Source organism: Delphinus delphis, chromosome 7 (assembly GCF_949987515.2).
Source record: "Delphinus delphis chromosome 7, mDelDel1.2, whole genome shotgun sequence".
NCBI classification, from domain to species: domain Eukaryota; kingdom Metazoa; phylum Chordata; class Mammalia; order Artiodactyla; family Delphinidae; genus Delphinus; species Delphinus delphis.
The window spans coordinates 37,239,006-37,262,646 of record NC_082689.1 but is presented as its reverse complement, the minus strand read 5'-3'; the positions used below and the strand labels follow the sequence as shown (position 1 = coordinate 37,262,646).

The window sequence follows — 23,641 nt, the reverse complement described above, 5'->3', positions numbered from 1 at the left end:
AAAGAGGGCATTATCCTCCCCCTTTAAGGACGTTTCTCTGAAAAAGCATGGATCACATTTGCCTACCTGGAGTTGACACATAGACACACTTAGCTGCAAATGAAAACAGGAAATGTCTTTATTTTAAAGGGCTATGTGCTCAACTAAAAGTCATCTCTTCTGTTACTAAGAAACAGAGGTAGAGTGGATATTAGGGGACAACAAATAGTCTTTGCTTCAGAGGTGAACAGGCAATTTATATATCTTCTCACCCTAAAAAAATAATGAAAATGTAAAAACATATTTAACCTTAAAATAAGTTTTAAATTTAAGATGTTAAAGAAATATAATGAGATACTTCCCCTCTCCATCAAACTGGCAATTTTTTTCTTTTTAAAAACTGTACCTCTGATAAAGAATTTAAGGAAATGAATACTCTTATCCATCTACCTTCAGTGGGAAAATAAATTGATATAATTTGGGGGGAAAATTTGGCAATATAATTTAAAATGTTTATCCCATTTGATCCATGTATTTCATACCCAGGGATTTATTCTAAGCCAATAGATGTGTACGTAAACATTTATGGTTAATGTCAGCATAGAGGGATAAGTTAAATAAAATACAGTAAGCCATATTATGGACTCCTTTGAAGCCATTAAAATTGTATGTTAGAATACTTAATGATGTGAAGAATTGCTCATAATTTGTATGTTAGAATACTTAATGATGTGAAGAATTCCTCATAATACGTTTGGTGAAAGAGTCTGGTTACAAAAAAATATACACTATAGCATTTAAGTTGTATTTATATGTATACACATCTAAAATGCTAGCAGGTTATTAATAGTGATTATTTTTAAATAAGGAGAGTGAGTTTTATTTTCTTGGATATGCTTTTCTATATTTTTTCCGTATTTGCCAAACTATTTACAATGAACCTGACTAATTTTCATAATTAAATAAAAATAAATATTAAGGAAGAAAAGAATAATATTTTATCATCCAAAAACAACTAGAAGAGAGACGTTGGGGATAAATATCCTACACCTGAAAAGGAAGAAAAGCCCACAGAGTATATTCTGCTTATGAATGATTTTACATTTTACAAACTGTACTTCATGGTTGCTGGGGGATAAGTTTGCTTATAACCTAAATAGCATTTTTCATGAAATCAATTTTTTCATCATAATAGTAGGGACTGAAAGCTATTCAGTGAATAGGTATAGTTGCCATCTAAGAGGTGAAATTAGGATACCTGTTGCCATAGAGACAGACAGTGGAAATCACTTATTGTTCCAATTCTCTTTTAAGCTAAGAAAGAAAAATCACTCACTGAGAGGGGAGCCTGGTCCCCTGGAGCTGGGCCTGTAATAAGCAGAAAAGCACCTGGACTGTGGTCAGCCAATTTCCATTTCACATCCCCAAGCGTCCCATGGTGTTGGTACCACACCTGCTGGCCAACTATGAACATCAGCCTTTTCTCATTTGTATTTCTAAAATGCAATTTCTAATTGCAGGTACAGCATGGTTTTCCAAAGCTTAAAATAAAAGGCTATAGTGGAAAGCAGAAATACTTCTTTTTATTTAATTTAATTTTATCTTTTGGCCGTGCCACGTGGCTTGTGGCATCTTAGTTCCCCAACCAGGGAGTGAACCTGGGCCCTCGGTAGTGAAAGCGTCGAGTCCTGACCACTGGACTGCCAGGGAATTCCCATGGAAAGCAGAAATACAGCTAATGAAGTGTTCATTTATAGTTCCCTATGGAAATGATTTTTCATTTTGGTAAGGAATTAAGTGTAAATATCCCTATACGAAATGGTAAACACGGCAGATTGTGGACATAATCAAAAATACTGTTAATGTCTCAGCTGGTTATTTCTTTTCTGGGGTGCTGCGGATAAGGACCAGATACATGCCAGGATGATCTTGAAACACCATTTTTACTTTAGGATTTGCATTGTATTGCTTGGCATCTTTAGTACTCTTGGTGTATTCACGTTGGTATTTATTTTAAAGATGTCTTTTAAGATACTCTGCAGATCCAGAGTGATCATTTAAAAATGTAAATCAGATCATATCACTTTCCTTCCTCCAATGGCTTCCCATTAAAATAAAACTGAAACTCCTTACTGTGACTTACAGGGCCAATTATGACCTAGCCTTGCCTACCTATCTCACCTGCTTCCCCATGCACTCTCTCCTGCTCACTCCACCCAGTCATGCGGGCTTTCAGACTCAGCTTGTTCCCATCTCCAGGCTATTTTACTTGCAGTTCCCTCTGCTTGGAGTGTTCTTCTCTTGCATGGATAGTTGCTTCTTATCTCTTAATTCTTAGCTCAAATGTCATATCCTCAGAGAAGCCTTCCCTAACCACTGTCTCCAACTGTCACTCTATCACATAACCCTATTTGATTTCCATTATCTTACCTGGCAGTATTGAAAATACTTGACTTTTTGTTTAATTTCTGTCCTTTTCCTTTACCCTCAATTTGAGTATACACTCCAAGAGGGCAGAGAAGCTGTCTGCCTTGTTTACTATTGTTAACTCTAGCACCTAAAGCACTGCTGACACATAGTATGTTATCAATTAATGTTAGTTGAATGAAATATAGATAGATGCATCTGTATAGTTGGTGAAAATAATGTAGTTCCCATGCTATCTTTGAATGTGCTTTATGGTAAATCTTTAATCCCCTTTGTTTTTTTTTTTTTTTTTTCGGTACGCGGGCCTCTCACTGTTGTGGCCTCTCCCGTTGCGGAGCATAGGCTCCGGACGCGCAGGCTCCGGATGCGCAGGCTCAGCGGCCATGGCTCACGGACCCAGCCGCTCCGCGGCATGTGGGATCTTCCCGGACCGGGGCATGAACCCGTGTCCCCTACATCGGCAGGCGGACTCTCAACCACTGCGCCACCAGGGAAGCCCTAAATCCCCTTTGTTATATCTCTATGACCCTACTCTAGTCAAATTGTTCCCTGTCTTACACGTATAGTTGGTAACCTATAGACTAAGGCAAAACTATGGAGACAGGAAAAAAGATCAGCAGCTGCAAGGGGCTGGGAGCAGGATAGGGTGAGGGAGGGATGAAGAGGTGGAGCACAGGGCATTTTTAGGCCAGTGAAACTATTCTGCATAACAATATAATACATGTCATTATGCATTACCCAAAACCCATGGAATGTACAACACAAAGAGTTAACCCTAATGTGAACTAATGAACTAATGTGAACTAATGTGAGCTATGAACTTTAGCTAATAATAAAGTATCAATATTGGCTCATCAATTGTAGTAAATATACCACACTAATGCAAGATGTTAACAGTGGGGAAAACTGGGAGTGAGGTGGGGTGAGAGGGTATGAGGGAACTCGCTGTACTTTCTGTTCAACTTTTATGCAAACCTAAAACTTCTAAAACTAAAGCCTAAAAAAGACCCACAGAGACTATTAATAAAAACTTATTTAGGTGACTAAGGCAGAAGACGGATCTAGGGTTTATTGCCTGGTGGTGGTGGTAGGGGACAGGTATTCCCAAATGAGCAGCTTGTGTGCTCGACTTAGGCTCAAGCTGCTTAAAGATTTCTCAAAAATGGTAATGAACTGTATAGATGCCATCCAAGACGAGCTGTTGTAACCACTAAAAAAAGAATACAGATTATGTTTAGAATAAAAAGCAACCTGAAATCATTTCTGAACAGACACACATGTTTGGCCTATTTCAGTATCAAAAGAAACAAATCAGGCAACCAGGTAACCTACATTTGTTGAAAGTCAACCTGAGTGCATCAGACTCTACTACTTATCATCAGGAAATAAAATGAAAATATTCTAGAAAACATTGACCTTGAGTTCATCTGCACAGATTTTTTTTTTTTTTCTTCTAAATTTAGCTTTGCCCTAATGACCTGAGATGGTCCTATTCTTTACCAAACACTGGCTTATTTAGTATTTGGAAATATTTCCTCTAGAGGGTTTTGGAAATTCAGTCTTAAAAGTCATCTTATACTGAAATTAAAATGATAGTATCTGTGTTGGTATGAAGGAATCAAAAGCCAAATATATCCATAATAGAGTGGATTTATTTACATGGCATAATTTCAGAAGACACCCCCCCCACCCCCGTTTCGTATCTTATTTAAGACATATATTTTCTATCTGCTTACTGGTACTTGAAATTTCAAAATTATAATAAATTCCTTAGGGTTAAGACATTTAATCTCTTTAAAAATGCAAAAACATCTCCGTAAGTAGTAACACATTGGGTTATCAGTAATTTGTACCTTTGGATGGTTGTAACCTATCCTGTCCTCCAGGCAGTTTTTTACCTGGGGAAAGGAAGAGATCCTAATGACAGAGTCTTCCCCAAGTCTGGGTAAGGTGGGTGTGAAGTTGCTCAAATAATTGCAATTTTACTGAAGAGCATCGCTGTCTACAATCTCCCTCAATGCTCTGAGTAGGGATGTAGCTACGTAAATGCCTGGCTGATATTTAGGGCAACAAAATCAGAGGTGACTTTCCTGATTGATATATCAAATACATGTCACAGCCAGAGGTGGGAAGTGACAGCTTCTGAAAAGCACTAAAGCAAACTGGGAACATTATTAATCAGTAACTCAAGCAAGTAGAACAGGCTCTAAACATTGAAGGTGGAATTGATGTCTCCTTCCCAGGCTAAAGACACACAGAGTAGAGCTGTGGTGTTAGACTCCTTGCCGCAGTGTCATTTTGGTGGCTCTGTGGTCATCAGACAGTTTTTCAGAAACTCCCCAAACCTTAATTTAAAATCAGAATGCCACTTCTAAGTGACTTGTCCCTTTATTGCCCTGCGATTGCCAGGGGAGGGGGGGGAGTGGGGCGGGGGTGGAGCTCTGGTCTCTGAAAGAGCAAGCCTCAATTCCCCACTCTGGATTTTCACGTTCTCTAAGAAAATATCCACTAATGTAGGTAATGTAGGTCATAGCGTCACTGCTGAGTCTTTTAAGGCTGTTAAAGTAGTATAATTATGTTTTGCAAATAAAAGGTAAGGTTTTCTTTTTTTGTTTAGGATTAACCTTGGGGTTGTTAAAAATAAAAATTAGTTACTGAAAGAATTGCTTAGTGCTAGAGCCAGGAACGGAGATGTTTAATTTTATAAACATTTACTGAGTTTCTCCCCTGGGCAGCCATCTGTGTTCATGCAGTGGGAAGTACAGCAGCCCCTGTGCTCCACTAGCTTACAGTCAGGGCAGGCGACCTGGTAAGGTCCAAACCAGGCTTACACATGGATCATTGGTGATCAACTTATGTTCCTCATCATTGAACACAAGGTTGTAACGGTGGGTGATTACATTGGGAAATACATTGCAATTTCAGTAGAACACTATCAAAATTTCTTTGGCTAGGTTAGACATTTTTCCTTCTACAGTGGTGCTTTTAATGCATGGACACTGTACATTATTTTCAAAACCCATCTCTAGCCTCAGCCCTAAAACTTTACTTTAGTCACACTTCTACATTTGATTATAGGACATCACCTAGGTGTCTCAAGAACAAACAATAGAAATTTAATAGGTCAAAAACTGGGTTCATATTTTAGTTCCCTAGGTATTCATTTTTCCTTTTCTGACCCCTGCAAAAGATAACAGCAAGCCAATGGTCCTCAATTCCTCCAAGTGATTTTCAAATGTTCTTTCTCTCTCTATATATTAACTCCAATGAGGTCTTTTTTAAAGTTTTTGGCCGCACCCCACGGCATGTGGGATCTTAGTTCCCCGATCAGGGATCAAACCCACGCCTCCTGCATTGGAAGGGAGAGTCTTAACCACTGGACCACCAGGGAAGTCCTGAGGTCTTTAAAAAAAAAAAAAAATTATTGAAGTCTAGTTGATTTGCAATGTTGTGTTAATTTCTGCTGTACAGCAAAGTGACTCAGTTATACATACATACATACATACGTACACACACATATATATTCTTTTCCATTATGGTTTGTCACAGGATATTGAATATAGTTTTCCATGCTGTATAGTAGGACCTTGTTATTTATCCATCCAATATATAAGTAGTTTGCCTTTGCTAATCCCTAACTCCCAATCCTTCCCACCCCTAGCTCCTCTCCCCCTTAGCAACCACAAGTCTGTTCTCTATATCTGTGAGTCTGGTTTTGTTTTGTAGATAGGTTCATTTGTGTCATGTTTTAGATTCCACATGTAAGTGACATCATATGGTATTTGTCTTTCTCTTTCTGACTTACTTTGTTTAGTATGATAATCTCTATGTCCATCCATGTTGCTGCAAATGGCATTATTTCATTCTTTTCTATGGCTGGGTAATATTCCATTGTGTGTATGTGTGTGTGTGTGTGTGTGTGTGTGTGTGTATGTATATGTCTTGGCTATCCTATAAGGTCTTTTTATTTACAATTCAACATCAATGAGAGCTACTGCTTCTTTCATCACCGTATTTCTCATGTGTATCCATTTCCTTACATTGATACAGCCAAGGTTCTCAACAGGCTCTCTTCTCCTCCCACCTGAATTTTTCAGTAGGCTGACTAGTCCTCCATCTAGTCTCTACCTTTTTTTAATTCAACAATGGGAATAATCATCCTCAGATTCTATTTTTGATTTTTAACTAGCCTTGCAAAGCCTTCACCCACCATGCTGCCTGTTTTGCCACCCTCATCTCCAATTTCCTTCTATTTGAACCTTCTCCTTCAGTCAAGCTGATTTATTTGCCACGTACTTTTCATTCTCCATCCTTTGTATTTCTGTTCTATACCACCTCAAATGACTTCCTAGCCTTAATTCCCTCTCCATCAACCTAAGTCCAGCCTTTTGTCCTAACCTCTTGCAAAACTGACTTTAAGAAAAAATTCATTTATTGACTTTATTCACGGCATTCAACTCATACCAACTATAAAGAATTTTAGTAGATTGTGTGCGATACAGAGATGAATAAACAGAGAGAGGTATCAGCACAAATAGCCATAGTGCAAAGCATGACAGCTCTTTCAACCAAGAGAAATGTAAGTAAAATGAGTTGGGAGCATGCGTATTTGCTGCTTGTAACACAACACTTTCTCTTTTGATGTATCATTTTGTATATGTCTTTAGGCTTTCGATTAGTCAATTCAACAAACACATTTTGCACACACGTCACTACTCTGCAAGTTGCTGGAGGAAAGAAATGGTATGAAGAAAAATTTTTGTCCTTGAGGAATGGGAAATGCTGATAGGAAGGCGAGATTTACACTTAAAAAGGGGAAGGACAGAGTCACACAGTGTTCAGACAGTGAACCAGATGATGTTTTATGTCCTGAGCTGGAGCCTAAGGACCTTGAGTCCTTATGGTGGACTTTTCACAGTGACTTGTAATATACTATACCCCCTCCCCGACTTTCACCCTGTCTCACCCAGTGCTCAGCAGAATTTTATTTGCAAATAGTTTTGAAAGAAAAATATTGTCTAAACTTTGTACATTTTTTCTTTAGATACTTGAATTTTTATTGTTCTGTTGTTCTCACCTGTCTAATTTTTCATGCAGAGTCAAGAAGTATTGCCTAACATATTTTGGTCCTCTTAAGTGTTTTAAAATTAATGTGAATACTTTTGGGTAGTTAGTGTTTCAAACATAGCAGTCAGAGGTGGAATAGTTACAGGGGATTGCAACTGTAAAAAATAAACCCAAAGCATTCTCTGAAGGTGACTGCTGTGCTGAATTATTTAACATTAACATAAAAGTTAAAACTTTGCTATGATATGAGCGACAGATTTTCTGAACATAAAATCAAAGCAACCTAGATAACATGAGTCCAGGGTTATTTAATCTTTTCCTCTGTTGTGTGATTTGGAGAACAGTTGATTATGTTAGCATGACTAGGAATCTAGCAAAAAGAGCCAATCAGTATCTTTTATCACTCTTGCAATGGAATCAATACACTGGCCGGTATCACAATTAAGCCAAACATAATGGTCGGATTAAATACAGTCTCTTCTCTCAGGATGGGAAAAAAATGTCAACAGTCCCCCAATGTAGTTTTACTTATTGAAATAAGTTTAGATTGAAATTAAGTCAAAGGCACTCTCTCTCCATCATTCTCTCTCCTTATGAAGTTTGTGTGAAACTTTATATTAGTTTGCATTTTAAAGAGTACGTTGGGTTGTGTAGTCATGGAACCCGGAAAAAAAAGAAGAGCCCACTGGCATGTGCTCAACCAGAGCTGGTTATTTAAAAACAAGATGTTGTGCATTTAGTGCATTGAAATTTCTTTTACTCTTGGGTGTGACAATGTCTTGTGATACATTTTCTGTATATTGGGGGAAATGTCAGCATCTTGAGAGTTGGCAGCATTTCCACTTGGTACCAGGGTCCCAAGGACACAGAATATCACAGATGCATCAATAAGTAAGTATCTCAGGGGGGCTCCTTTGTGGAATATTGTGCACGCATCCTCAAAGTTTGCTTTGCATTCCTGAATATTCAAGTTCTTGAAACAGTTTTAATTTAAGGCAGTGTGAGATCGTCAAATTGGCCTGAAAATTCTGGAGAAAGTTCATGAAGTTTAGTCACCTGGTAATTTTATGAATGAACTAAATTTTAATCATAGTGGGATAAAAACAAACATTTCTAATGATTACTCAAGATATAGCTGACAACTATATTTTGGAAACAGAACAACTGGAGAAAAGAAAAGATAAAATGATCCTTTTATGCAGAAAGCTTCTCATGCAGTAGATCCTATTACTGACGTGGAGACAGAGGTCCTTTGGCCTGCTCTGTGTGAGTTTCCCTGTCCTGCTCTATTATAAATCAGGCTAGGAAAAGTGATTCAGAGCTGGTTCCAGGACAGAGAATACTTACTTCATCACATACACCAAAGGCAGTGGATTTCCAGTAAGCTTGCAAATGTTCTAACCTTATATGTGTTCCTGTTTCACCAAAAATTAGCAGTCTTATAGGATTGGCTTTGCTTAAAACCAAAAGATGCCCATCTATCAGAGTGCTTTTTAACCATCTGATTTAAAATGTTTAAGTAAATTAAAAAATAAAGGAAATTATCTTCATTCTACTTAGCAAATGTATTTGTAACAACAATCAGATATTAAAATGTACCAAGTTTAATAAAATTCAAGTCTTATTTTAAACAATTTGAAAAGATGAGCCACTATAGAACTAAAAACTAAAACCCAGCATTTTGATTAGAAGGAAGATAGAGACAGATTAATTATTTCAGTCTTCTTAATAGGTCTAGAGCAGATTGACTTTTTCTTGACTCACATATTCTTAAATGATTGCCTTTCCAAATTTGATAACTCCTTCCTGAAAAAACAGTGGGCACAAGTAAGTATATTGCTTACTAGGTTTCATAGGAAGAATATCTATACTGGTTCATGTGTGTTGCAAGTTAGACTTGGAGGGGGAAGCAGTCATGGCAAAAATGTTTCATGTTGCTCTACTTGGTCAATTCTAATTTATAAAATGTTATCACCAACCTGCACTTGCAATAGGAATTCTACACTCTAATATAATATTAACAGCACAGAACAGTTTATAATGTCTGCACCTCAAGAATGCCTGAGTTCTAGTCTAAACTTTTCCACTAACTGGCCATGTGGCTTAAGGTAAGTCAATTGGGCCTGAGTTTTTTCATTTGTAAAATGGGGTTGTCCATGACAGATGGTTGTTAAGGTTACTTCTAAATATAAAGTTCTGTGGTTTTAAGAACTTAGATGTAATTCAGGATAAAATTGGCATCTATGGAAGGTTTCTGAGTCATGATTTGATGAAATCTCATCTTTTCAGTACCATTAAATAGTTACATTGACTCTGCAATGATCCTAGGCAATTAGTCAAACTCCCTATTGAGTTGGGAAGACAGTTTTTTTCACACAGGTTAGACAATTTAATCTACCTTTGAGTAAAAGCGTTACTGTCCCCTTCAGTAAAGTTTTTGTTTTAAATAAATGATTTTGATCTTAACTGACAACTTTACACTCCCCAGTTCAGGACACATCTAATGCTTAAAGTAATGCCAACCTTTATCTGGGTAAGTCCTCTATTCTTTTAGATTCAAAGCCATGGCTAGGAAATAAGATGCATTAGGAGATATTCATGTGACAGAACCAAAGAAAAGCTCTTTGTATTACTATAACAGCAAAGGCAACTGGGAACTCAGGCTGAGACATCAGATATGTAAATCAGGCTGCTGCCAGATTCTATCCACTGAGTCAATCCAGCCTTGGTTGGCTGTCTACTGACTACCCAGCTGGGGGATTATCTGAAGACATGCTTCTCACCTTCTCTCCTTGGCTTTAGCACTTTGTATGTCATTTCCATCAGGATCTGTAGAGATCTAGGAAGGAGATGAAACTCAAATCAACCATTTTCCCTTCCTAACAACTTAGATAAATTACTTAGCTGGGGTGAAAGGTTGAAGTTGTTGCTTTAAATGTGGTTTGGAATTGTTGGTACATTTCAGCCATCCATCTTATTTGTTTTCTCTATAACTACTAAGAATTGAAAGTTGACTGCAGAAATTAGAATAAAATTATTCTTTTAAATACAATGGAAGCTGTTACCATAGAGAAGAGGATCAAATGCTCTTATGACAAAAGTTTACATGAGCAATGATTTTAAGTTCTGAGAATATTAATTATGAGGTGTTTTAAAGTTATGACTTTTGTTACTAAAGGTTTTAAAGTTATCCTCGGGGATACTCTTCTATGTTGAAGGTTAAATCACACTTGACTATCTCTTTATGAAGTGATCTATTAGACAATGGGAAAAACAAACTTCTTACACTATGGGGTTAACAAATATTTACTTGAAAGATTTTGAAGATAACTTGAATCATAGTGTTTGTTCTGTGTTTTGGTCATGAATTTATTTTGCCTCAAGTAAGAAAGTTTTAAAATTTATTTTCTGATACTCGAGTATTATATTTTCCATAGGTATAATCCTACTAAAAACTGTATGTTTAGTTTTCAGTACTCGATTTGAAAGGGAATTAAGAACATGTAAGGTGGATAGCCTCATCCACCAGAGGGCAGACAGCAGAAGCAAGAAGAACTACAATCCTGCAGCCTGAAGAACAAAAACCACATTCACAGAAAGATAGACAAGATGAAAAGGCAGAGGGCTATGTACTAGATGAAGGAACAAAATAAAACCCAAGGAAACAAACTAAATGAAATGGAGATAGGAAATCTTCCAGAAAAAGAATTCAGAATAATGAATAATGATCCAGGACCTCGGAAAAAAAATGGAGGCAAAGATCGAGAAGATGCAAGAAATGTTTAACAAAGATCTAGAAGAATTAAAGAACAAACAAACAGAGATGAACAATATAATAACTGAAATGGAAACTACACTAGAAGGAATCAACAGCAGAATAACTGAGGCAGAAGAACGGTTAAGTGACCTGGAAGACAGAATGGTGGAATTCACTGATGCAGAACAGAATAAAGAAAAAAGAATGAAAAGAAATGAAGACAGCCTAAGAGACTTCTGGGACAATATTAAACGCAACAACATTCGCATTATAAGGGTCCCAGAAGGAGAAGAAAGAGAGAAAGGACCCGAGAAAATATTTGAAGAGATTATAGTCGAAAACTTCCCTAGCATGGGAAAGGAAATAGCCACCCAAGTCCAGGAAGCACAGAGAGTCCCATACAGGATAAACCCAAGGAGAAACACTCCGAGACACATAGTAATCAAATTGGCAAAAATTAAAGACAAAGAAAAATTATTGAAAGCAGCAAGGGAAAAATGACAAATAACATACAAGGGAACTTCCATAAGGTTAACAGTTGATTTCTCAGCAGAAACCCTACAAGCCAGAAGGGAGTGCCATGATATACTTAAAGTGATGAAAAGGAAGAGCCTACAACCAAGATTACTCTACCCAGCAAGGATCTCATTCAGATTTAATGGAGAAATCAAAAGCTTTACAGACAAGCAAAAGCTAAGAGAATTCAGCACCACCAAACCATCTCTACAACAAATGCTAAAGGAACTTCTCTAAGTGGGAAACACAAGAGAAGAAAAAGACCTACAGAAACAAACCCCCCCAAATTAAGAAAATTGTAATAGGAACATATATATCAAAAATTACCTTAAATGTGAATGGATTAAATGCTCCAACCAAAAGACACAGGCTTCCTGAATGGGTACAAAAACAAGACCTATATATATGCTGTCTACAAGAGACCCACTTCAGACCTAGGGACACATTCAGACTGAAAGTGAGGGGATGGAAAAAGATATTCCATGCAAATGGAAATCAAAAGAAAGCTGGAGTGGCAATACTCATATCAGATAAAATAGACTTTAAAGCATGTTACAAGAGACAAGGAAGGACACTATGTAATTATCAAGGGATCAATCCAAGAAGAAGATATAACAATTATAAATATATATGCACCCCACATAGGAGCACCTCAGTACATAAGGCAACTGCTAACAGCTCTAAAAGAGGAAATCGACAGTAACACAATAATAGTGGGGGACTTTAACACCTCACTTACACCAATGGACAGATCATCCAAACAGAAAATTAATAAGGAAACACAAGCTTTAAATGACACAGTAGACCACATAGATTTAATTGATACTTATAGGACATTTCATCCAAAAACAGCAGATTACACTTTCTTCTCAAGTGCGCATGGAACATTCTCCAGGATAGATCACATCTTGGGTCACAAATCAAGCCTCAGTAAATTTAAGAAAATTGAAATCATGTCAAGCATCTTTTCTGACCACAACGCTATGATATTAGAAATCAATTAAATGTAAAAAACACAAACACGTGGAAGCTAAACAATACGTTACTAAATAACCAAGAGATCACTGAAGAAATCAAAGAGGAAGTCAAAAAATACTTAGAGACAAATGACAATAAAAACACGACAATCCAAAACCTATGGGATGCAGCACAAGCTGTTCTAAGAGGAATGTTAATAGCAATACAATCCTACCTCAAGAAACAAGAAACGTCTCAAATAAACAATATAACATTACACCTAAGGGAACTAGAGAAAGAAGAACAAAGAAAACCCAAAGTTAGCAAAAGGAAAGAAATCATAAAGATTAGAGCAGAAATAAATGAAATAGAAATAAAGAAAAGGATAACAAAGATAAATAATAGTAAAAGCTAGTTCTTTGAGAAGATAAACAAAATTGATAAACCATTAGCCAGACTCATCAAGAAAAAGAGGGAGAGGACTCAAATCAATAAAATTAGAAATGAAAAAGGGGAAGTTACAACAGACACCACAGAATTACATAGCATCGTAAGAGACTACTTCAAGCAGCTCTATGCCAATAAAATAGACAACCTGGAAGAAATGGACAAATTCTTAGAAAGGTATAACCTTCCAAGACTGGACCAGGAAGAAACAGAAAGTATGAACAGACCAGTCACAAGTAATGAAATTGAAACCGTGATTAAAAATCTTCCAACAAACGAAAGTCCAGCACCAGATGGCTTCACAGGTGAATTCTATCAAACATTTAGAGAAGAGCTAACACCCATCCTTCTCAAACTCTTCCAAAAATTTGCAGAGGAAGGAAAACTCCCAAACTCATTCTATGAGGCCACCATCACCCTGATACCAAAACCAGACAAAGATACTATATAAAAAAAGAAAATTACAGACCAATATCACTGATGAATATATATGCAAAAATCCTCAGCAAAATACCAGCAAACAGAATCCAACAACACATTGAAAGGATCATACACCATGATCAAGTGGGATTTATCCTAGTGATTCAAGGATTCTTCAATATATGCAAATCAATCAATGTGATACACCATATAAACAAATTGAAGAAGAAAATCTCAATAGATGCAATAAAAGCTTTTTATTGCAATAGATGCAATAAAAGCTTTTGACAAAATTCAACACACATTTATGATAAAAACTCTCTAGAAAGTGGGCATAGAGGGAACCTACTTCAACATAATAAAGGCCATATACGACAAACCCACAGCAAACATCATTCTCAATGGTGAAAAACTGAAATCATTTCCTCTAAGATCAGGAAGAAAACAAGGATGTCCACCCTCACCACTATTATTCAACATAGTTTTGGAAGTCCTAGCCACGGCAGTCAGAGAAGAAAAAGAAATAAAAGGAATCCAAATCGGAAAAGAAGAAATAAAACTGTCACTGTTTGCAGGTGACATGTTACTAAACATAGAGAATCCTAAAGATGCCAGCAAAAAACTACTAGAGCTAATAAATGAATTTGGTAGAGTAGCAGGATACAAAATTAACGCACAGAAATGTCTTGCATTCCTATACACTAATAATGAAAAATCTGAAAGAGAAATTAAGGAAAACCTCCCATTTACCACTGCAACAAAAAGAATAAAATACCTAGGAATAAACCTACCTAGGGAGACAAAAGAGCTGTATGCAGAAAACTATAAGACACTGATGAAAGAAATTAAAGATGATACCAACAGATGGAGAGGTATACCATGTTCTTGGATTGGAAGAATCAATATTGTGAAAATGACTCTACTACCCAAAGCAATCTACAGGTTCAATGCAATTCCTATCAAATTACCAATGGCATTTTTTACAGAAGCAGAAGAAAAAATCCTAAAATTTCTATGGAGACACAGAAGACCCTGAATAGCCAAAACGGTCTTGAGGGAAAAAAACGGAGCTGGAGGAATCAGACTCCCTGACTTCAGACTATACTACAAAGCTACAGTAATCAAGACAATATGATACTGGCACAAAAACAGAAATATAGATCCATGGAACAGGATAGAAAGCCCAGAGATAAACCCACGCACCTATGGTCAACTAATCTACGACAAAGGAGACAAGGGTATACAGTGGAGAAAAGACAGTCTCTTGAATGAGTGGTGCTAGGATAACTGGACAGCTACATGTAAAAGAATGAAATTAGAACACTCCCTAACACCATACAGAAAAATAAACTCAAACTGGATTGGAGACCTAAATGTTAAGACCGGGCACTATAAAGCTCTTAGAGGAAAGCATAGGAAGAACACTCATTAACATAAATCACAGCAAGATCTTTTTTGATCCACCTCCTAAAGGAAATAAAAACAAATATAAACAAATTCGACCTCATGAAACTTAAAAGCTTTTGCACAGCAAAGGAAACCAAAAACAAAACGAAAAGACAACCCTCAGAATGGGAGAAAATGTTTGCAAATTAATCATCAGACAAAAGATTAATCTCCAAAATATATAAACAGCTCATGCAGCTCAATATTAAAAAAAAAACACAACCCAATCCAAAAATGGGCAGAAGACCTAAATAGACATTTCTCCAAAGAAGACACACAGATGGCCAAGAAGCACATGAAAAGCCACTCAACATCACTAATTATTAGAGATATGCAAATCAAAACTATAATGAGGTATCACCTCACACCAGTTAGAATGGGCATCATCAGAAAATCTACAAGCAACAAATGCTGGAGAGGGTGTGGAGAAAAGGGAACCCTCTTGCGCTCTTGGTGGGAATGTAAATTGATACAGCCACTATGGAGAACAGTATGGAGTTTCCTTAAAGAACTAACAATAAAATTACCGTATGACCCAGCAATCCCACTACTGGGCATATACCCAGAGAAAACCATAATTCAAAAAACACATGCACCCCAATGTTCATTACAGCACCATTTACAATAGCCAGGTCATGGAAGCAACCTAAATGCCCATCGACAGATGAATGAATAAAGAAGAAGTGGTACATATATACAATGGAATATTACTCAGACATAAAAAGGAACGAAATTGGGTCATTTGTAGAGACGTGGATGCATCTAGAGACTGTCATACAGAGTGCAGTAAGTCAGAAAGAGAAAAACAAATATCGTATATGAGCATATATATGTGGAACCTAGAAAATGGTACAGATGAACCAGTTTGCAGAGCAGAAATTGAGACACAGATGTACAGAAGAAACATATGGACACCAAGGGGGGAAAGCGGCGTGCGGTGGGTGTGGTCGTGGGATGAACTGGGAGACTGGGATTGACATGTATTCACTGATGTGTGTAAAATGGATGACTAATAGAAAATAAACAAGTAAATAAACATTAAAAAAAAAGAACATGTAAGGTTATAGAAAAATGGAGAACCTAGGAAAAAAGACTAGAGACAAAAAGAAAGATTAGATTTCAAAAAAGACAATGTTGGGTTTGAGCAGGGATCTGTTGTGTACATGTGTGGGTTAATCAATACTAGAAAAAATAAGTATCACAAAATAAGATAAGGAAAAGGTGATATCAATGGATAGATATGAAAATGGATAGATGAATCTGGGGATATAAAGTGGGGTCAACTGCTGAGCTGGCAAGAATGAGAACTGAGAATTGGCCAGGGGGTAGTCTGTGATGACACCAAACTTTGGGGAGTCTCAGTGGAGTTCCGCAAGAGTCAAAGCAGTGAGCATAGGCTAGTGTTTTAAGGAAAGACTGATGAGGTCAACCACTTGAAGGCCAATAGAGTATTTTGTTATTGTTTTTGTTTGCTTACTTTAAGGTAGGAGATGTTGTATGGAAAAGGGAAAAAGCAAGGGAGAGGTAGAAATTGTAGATGAATAAAGAAGGGGTCATTAGGAATGGGTTCCTGAAGGGAAGAGGGAAAGGTGAGATTGGAAGTCAAGGTAGAAGAGTTAGCTTTGGCGAAGAGGACACTTCCTTCTCAGGTTCTCACAAAAAGGCTGTGGCATTTTTGGATGTAGGAAGTACATTTTTGGATGTAGGAAGTACATTTTGTACTCAACACTGAGGAGATATTTAGTAAAATACTGCAAAAACAAAAAAGCTGGCCACAAATCAATAGAGTTTCTTTTCTTTTTTTTTAAATCAGATAATGATATCATATGTTCTCCACTGAGTGCAAAACCAAGAGAAATGAATGTCAGTCAAGATATTATCAAAGGAAATTACCAATACTATCCCTTTTTGGAGTTTTTCTTGAAAAGGACATATTTGAACCTGGCTGAAATAGATTGATTACGGTCATGGCCTCATGTTATTACTGATGGGCTGGGTCAGGTGACTTTGGAAAGCTACATTTCAGGCTCAAAAGACTTAATGTGTGAAGGCATGGTCAGGCTAGACAAAATCAGAGGATGCTGTTTTTTCATGAAAATAAATGGATTCCAGGAAACCGGGATTTTAATTCCAGTTTGATCACTAATTAGTTCCATTTTTTGAACAAGGATTTTAACTCTTGTAAGTCTTAGTTTCCTTTTTCACAAAACTAAGGGTGTGGTCCTGACAGCTAAGATTCTCTTAGCCTTAAAAATAAAATGATTCTAAAATTGTGCAGTATATTGGCTATTTTGCTCATGGTAAAGTCACAGAATGTGTTTGTTCTTTATGAAGGTTTCCCTTGCTTGAATTTTATGAAAACATTTTGTATGCTATCTGACTAATTTGGAACATCTGATAACTTTGAAAGTATTATGAAAGCTCAATTGATGCTGCATGGGTAGATGCTAAACTTAGCATCTTTCTAAACTTAGAAAAGACTAAATCAGATTCCCTTCATATTAAATCTTTCTTTGCCTGTAAGTTTCCTTCACTTGGAAGCTGCAGTAACTCAGGCACATAACCATTTGAGAAATTGTTATTCAGAAGCATTCCACTTCCTCTTGGGAGTTGGAAGAGTTAATGCAGTTAAAAAGTTTGACGCAGCTTAGACCTTCTTGGGTGCCTAGTTTTATGGTTTTAATAGTCACTTTAGCCCTCCAAATAAGTCACTTCAAACTATCATTTTAGGTAGAAAATATCAGTAATTGAAGTTCGGTTGAATTAATTATCATGTGTCATTTAATCATTTGAGTAGACTTCCCTACTAGACTATGAACTCCATGGAGATAGAAATGTGTCTGTTTTTGCTCATCCATGTATCATACCCCTTGTAGTTACTACAGTGCTTACACATAGTGCCTGCTGAGTAGATGTTTGTTAAATGAATGAATGATTTGATTTTACTTCTATAGAGTTGTTAGGCACTAAATATTCATGATTCAAATATTCTTTTCCATTTGAAGATTTGTAGTCATAAACCACTTTATATTTGAAAGTGATTGTATAAAACTACAATCTTGTACAACAGCATTTAATTTTGAAGTATGTCTTACTCAAGACTTTTTATGTCCACTTTGGATTCTGCCTTGAACTCTTCAGATTATTGAGCCAGACAGATAAAACATGGAATAGTCAGACTAAAAGGTACAACATTTATTAGGAGTAGAAGAGTGGCTGGAAGTTCAGGAAGTGTTTGCCTATTGGTGCCTTTCTTTAGTCATTTCTTCAGAAGGGCCCCAGTCCGGTCTTTCTGATCACAACTTCTTTACCTACTCTCATCTTCCCCCTTCTTCACATACAGATTTCTCTTTTCTTCATCTCTCCAACAGCTGTCCTATTTTCCCTACTTCACTCAGTATATTAATTACTTCTTGGTCTTTTTTCTTTCTACCCAAATGTGGAGGGCAGGGACACCATTTCAGCATTGTTGCCTACAAGCTCTGTGGAATTGCTGGTGAATATGACCCACAGTTCATTCTTGCCAATGGAGCTGGAGCCCTTCTCAACGAAGGACCAGGACTCCACCATCTTTGCACCACTTAAATCCAATTTGCCGACTTCACCAATGTGTCCTGTAGTTCTTTACCTCATCACTAGGTGATTCCCTGTTCTGATATCTCATTGCTGTTGTTCCAGTACCACTTGCCTTGATGTTGCAGTAACTTTGGGGCGAGGGGATAAAATAAGAGGTGTTCATGAATGTGATCTGGGACTAAAAAAGAGTGTGTATGCATTTATTCAACAGTTATTGATTTGGCACCCATGGTGTGCCAGGCATATTACATAAGTGGAGCAACCATAAGGTAGGTGACTCTAGCTGGTGTTAGAGTGGATGGGGCTTGGAGCAGAGATCATCCTTCCCTCTCCCATCTCTTGTGGTTATGGCCAGGGTGCCCCATTACTGGCAGTTTCATGTGGGTCTTTATGTTGTCTTTCCAATGTGCCAGTTTAAGGATTTCTGACAACCACCTTTTTAATACTTATTTTGTGACAGATGATCCAAGAGAGCCGGTTTCTCATAGAAATGGCAGACACAGTCCAGGAAAAGATCGTGCAGTGTCAGAAAGCAGGTAACCTTCCTCCCTTGCCCCCATTTCATTTAGAAACCATAATGATGATTTTTGGCAGACTTTTAAAGTTTAACTATACTTTGAGTTACACTGAAGCCTTTGTTTAGTACAGAAGAGATCTACGTGATAGTAGGTAGGTGGTCTGTGTGTATATAGAGGGGGTATCTGAAGATGTCTAGAGAGGTGAGGGTTTCTGAATTTACTTTTGTGATTTGGGAACCGATCAAAGCCTTTTTATTACTGATATGGAAACTGTGGTTTCACATTGCCCCTTAAGAAACACTTTATTTTTACAGTTTGAACCATAATCTTGTTAACCTGCTAGGCTTTTGCCTCATTTACTTGTCCTCAGTTTAGATTTGTTCCTTCTTTAAGGGTGGGATGGGTCACATGTCTCTGATGGCACGTTGCTCTGTTTATTTACTTTCACTTCATCCACACCCCAGTACTTTTATCTCTCTTGGATCCATGTTCTCCCTGATCCACACACACACACACATCAGTGTGCAATAAGGAAGATGACACTGACAGTTGCTTGGTATATATGTATCTGATACACTAAGCACATATGCTATGTTATTTAGTCCTCATAACAACTCTGCAGTGTAGTCATCATTATATCCAATCTAGAGATGAGGCATCTGAGATTCTGAGAGATTGAGCGAATTACCCCAAATCCCATATCAACATGTGGTAGAGGTGACCTTTGAACCCAGACCAAACTTTGAACATGGTGCTCTTCGCTACTGATCTGGAGGCTTAAATGTTTCCGTTGACAGGAAGCATGAAAATAATAACAATACGAAATACTTATATTATGCTCCTATGTACCATGCACTACTTTGAGAGTTTTGTATGTGTTGATTCATTTAATCTTCACACAGTTCCATGAGGTCAATACTCTTGTTATCACCATTGCACCATTGAGGAGACTTAATGGCAGAGAGTTTCAGGGATTCGCTCATGCTCACGTAGCTAGTCAGTGGTAGAGCCAGAGTGTAGGTCTGGGCTCTGCAGCCATGCTCTTACTATGTACTGGGCTTGTGATGTTAGCATCAGAAAAGTTAATGTGGTTTTAGGCTGCATTAATACAAGCCTAGTCACTAGAACTAGGAAGGTGGTGGTGAAACCCTATGTCATGTGGGCAACTTCAATCCCATTTTGAGAACGATGTTCCTGGATGTCACCCTTAAAGAGAAATTATAATAAGCTGAAACATGTTAGAATGTTTAATCTGGAGAAGGGAAAACTCTAGTAGACTTTATCCAACATCTTTCTTCAAATATTTAAAGGGCTGTACTGTGGAACAGAGATTAGACCTTGTTGTTCTGAGGCTAGCTAGCACCAAGGAGTAGAAGTTTCAGGGAGAGAGACTGGTTTGATATCAGTCACAGCTTTCCAAAGATGGAATGAGCTTTCCAGAAGAAAGTGTGATTCCCATCTCTGAGGTGCTAAGACAAAGGCTTAGGAGAGAAAGATGATGGTGATGTTTTTTTATAGTATTCAAGCTTGGGGGAATGGTTTAGCTAAAAATAACTTTAAGGCCATTCCCAAATCTGACACATTTGGGTGTTTCCAGGAATGCTATTTTAAAAAAGCTTTTTATTTTTACTCAACATTTACTAATTACCATTGTTATCTATGTGGGCTCCAGGCCTACTGTCAAGCCATATGGATGGTTCATAAGGCAAAGTAAGATATGTGCATCCTTCACATATGGTAGCCACTCACACATTACACCATTTTATATGAAAACCAGGCAGAGAACAAACAAGATGGATGCCACCTGTTGGAAGAATTTGCTTCTTAACTTCTCATGTCTTTGTCTATGGCCCCTTGCTGTTTAAAATCTAATTTAATCTAATGCATTGATTATTTTTAGTTTCCCTTTAAGGATAGCCATTTGGTGGTGATGAAAAGAATGAGAAGGAGAATTCAATTTTGGGATTTAGAGATTATGAGAAGGACAGAAATGGGAAATTATATTTTTACTGATAATATTTTCACAATAAAATACCTGTTTTTCTGAAATTTATACGAAGAATTCTCTTATGTTCTCTTTTTAAAGGGATGGAGTTCCATGAGGAACTTCATAATCTGGGGGCAAAAGAAGGCTTGAAAGGAAGAAAACTCAACAAAGCAACTGAGAGCTTTGCTTGGAACATTACAGTACTGAAGGTAAATGAAGTACTCAGGTGCCCCTTTGTCTTTATTTTTCTCCTCATCTCTCCAATGTGTAGAGAAGCGTCAGTGGTTAAATACGGTGACTTGAATTTTTAATTAACACTTGACCTAATTAATTTGTGCTCTAAGTGACGGGAGATGCATACGGGGATTAACACACGGTTTGCCATAATAGGATAATGAGTTTTGTGGTGGAGGCAGAAGACAGCACGACCTAATTCTATTACCTGGTGTTTGTGTGTGTGTGGTTTACTCATACTTCTAGTCAAGTCAATATGGCTGTTCTGGTTTGTGGAAAGAATAACACAAAATGTTGCTGGAGAAGGATCCAACACAAGTGACTTGGAAAAGCTTTAAACTACAGAATATCTGGAGCCATTTAGGATTATTTGATTTTAAGAAGAGTCTCTATAAATACATTTATTTTTGCAAAAATTTTGGAAGTCAGTTTTTTGAGATTATGATTTGCTCCACTGAAAATTAATTTTAGGACTTCAAAGTAAAGATGCCACTTTTCATATTTTGTTACATGAATGGACAAATGATTTAGGCAGTTGGAATAGCTTATTCTTAGTAGTGTGATGGAGAAAAACAGCTACAAACAAAATTAGTAATTGCTGACATTTAAGAACACTGATGCGCCAGGCGCTGTTTTACAAGGTTTATATGAATTAACATTTTAATACTTTCATTAACTCAATACTGTTATTATTCTCATTTTAAAAGTGAGAATACCAAGGCACTGAAAACTTATGTATATTACCCAAGGTCACTCAGCTAGTAAATGGTGGAGCTGGAGTTTGAACCCAGGCAGTTGGCTCCAGAGCCTGCTCTATAGAGAGCACACGTTTATGTGAAAGTGCTAGGTGAACTGTAATACATATCACAAATGTTTATTAAAAATTCAGTCCACAAATAGTTGTTAAGCTCCTACTATGTACTGGGCTCTCTGCTATGCACTGGGAACCCATGAAGAACAAAAGCGATACAGACCCTGACCTCGTGAGTTAACAGCCTGGGGGCAGGAGGTGGGGTGGGGGAAAATAGGTGTCATTTGCTTAAGACGCAGGAACTCTAGTGTTACTATAAAGAGGAGCTTGTTTTATAACACCTGAGTACAGCATGGCAGTGTGAGCCCTGATACAGACGCTTTCTGTTCAGCGTGTTTTTATGTGGGCTCATGAATGTGCTGATCACTGAGAAAGGAGCTACAGACACAAATATCAAAAAAGTAATGCCTGGGCCTCCAGAACTAGTCTACTAGGGGAGACAGACGTGTGACTAATAGCACGTGTGTGATTATTCAACACTTCACATGTGACAAGTAGTTCATGTATGTTTCGTCCTTTCCTCTTCACGACAACTGTGTGACATTGCAGCAACTCATGCTGACCCTCTCCATCTCACAGATGAGGAAATAGAGGCTCAGGAAGGTTTTCGTTTCTTACCTTCAGCTAGTAGATGGCAGAACTGAGATGCTATATCATGCCCATCGTTCTAACCACTACCCTGTCCTCCTGCCTCCTGAAAGACTCAATCCATGTGACTGACTCCAGGCAGCCTAGTACAGGGGTGAGGGCACAGGCTCTGGGTGCAGACTGCCTGATAGCTGTGACGCTTTGGCCAAGTTATGTAGTCTCTCTGAGGGTGATAATAATACCTACACCCCAGGTTTTATAAGAATGAAATGAGATAATACATATAAAAATATCTAAGTCACAGTGCACAAAACTCGACATTATATCTATACCTATACTGTTATTGTATATATATGCTATTACTTTTGCCAGGGTGAGGATGACCATTGGGATAAAAGTCTTTTGGTTTTTCTTAATTTAAATTTAAATTAAAAAATCAACTAATTAATTTTTTTAAATTGAGGTATAATTGTTAGTTTCTTTGTTAACTTCTGACTGAAGCCCATTCACTGTTTTCTGAGGTTTGTTTGTGTGTTTGGTTTAGTGACAGGAACTGATTGCTAGATGGGGCCTAGCAAATGCTGTACAAATCATTCTCAGACAGATCTTTTGAAACAGAATCAATCTTCTATTATTTTAGCTCATGTACCAGCTACTAGTGTTTCAGCTTGAGCACTAGGAACTTAAACAAGAATAGTGAACTTCTCCAAACTTCTATTTCCCTTCTCTCCCCCATTGCGTTTAGTGGACGTGTTAATTATGTGCTCTTTCCCCAAGTGCTAAACAAATGACCTCCTTGGAATTTGGATTTTTAGCTGAGGCACAAAGAGACCAGGCTTTTTTGGAGGTTGTGTACTCTAGTGGTGCCTCTCTGAGAAGAACCTCCTCTCTAAGGCTCTTCCTTTATTTCT

At 37.4% G+C, this 23,641-nt stretch overlaps 1 protein-coding gene across 1 annotated transcript in view; it reads left to right on the top strand.

Annotated features, from left to right (window-relative positions):
- The window catches only part of PLCL1 (phospholipase C like 1 (inactive)), a 71,423-nt gene that overhangs the window by 6,300 nt on the left and 41,482 nt on the right, over positions 1 to 23,641 (top strand). The window contains exons 3-4 of the mRNA XM_060016359.1: positions 19,053 to 19,128; positions 21,197 to 21,306. Coding sequence (XP_059872342.1) covers positions 19,053 to 19,128; positions 21,197 to 21,306 — 186 coding nt within the window. The remainder of the gene's footprint in view (positions 1 to 19,052; positions 19,129 to 21,196; positions 21,307 to 23,641) is intronic.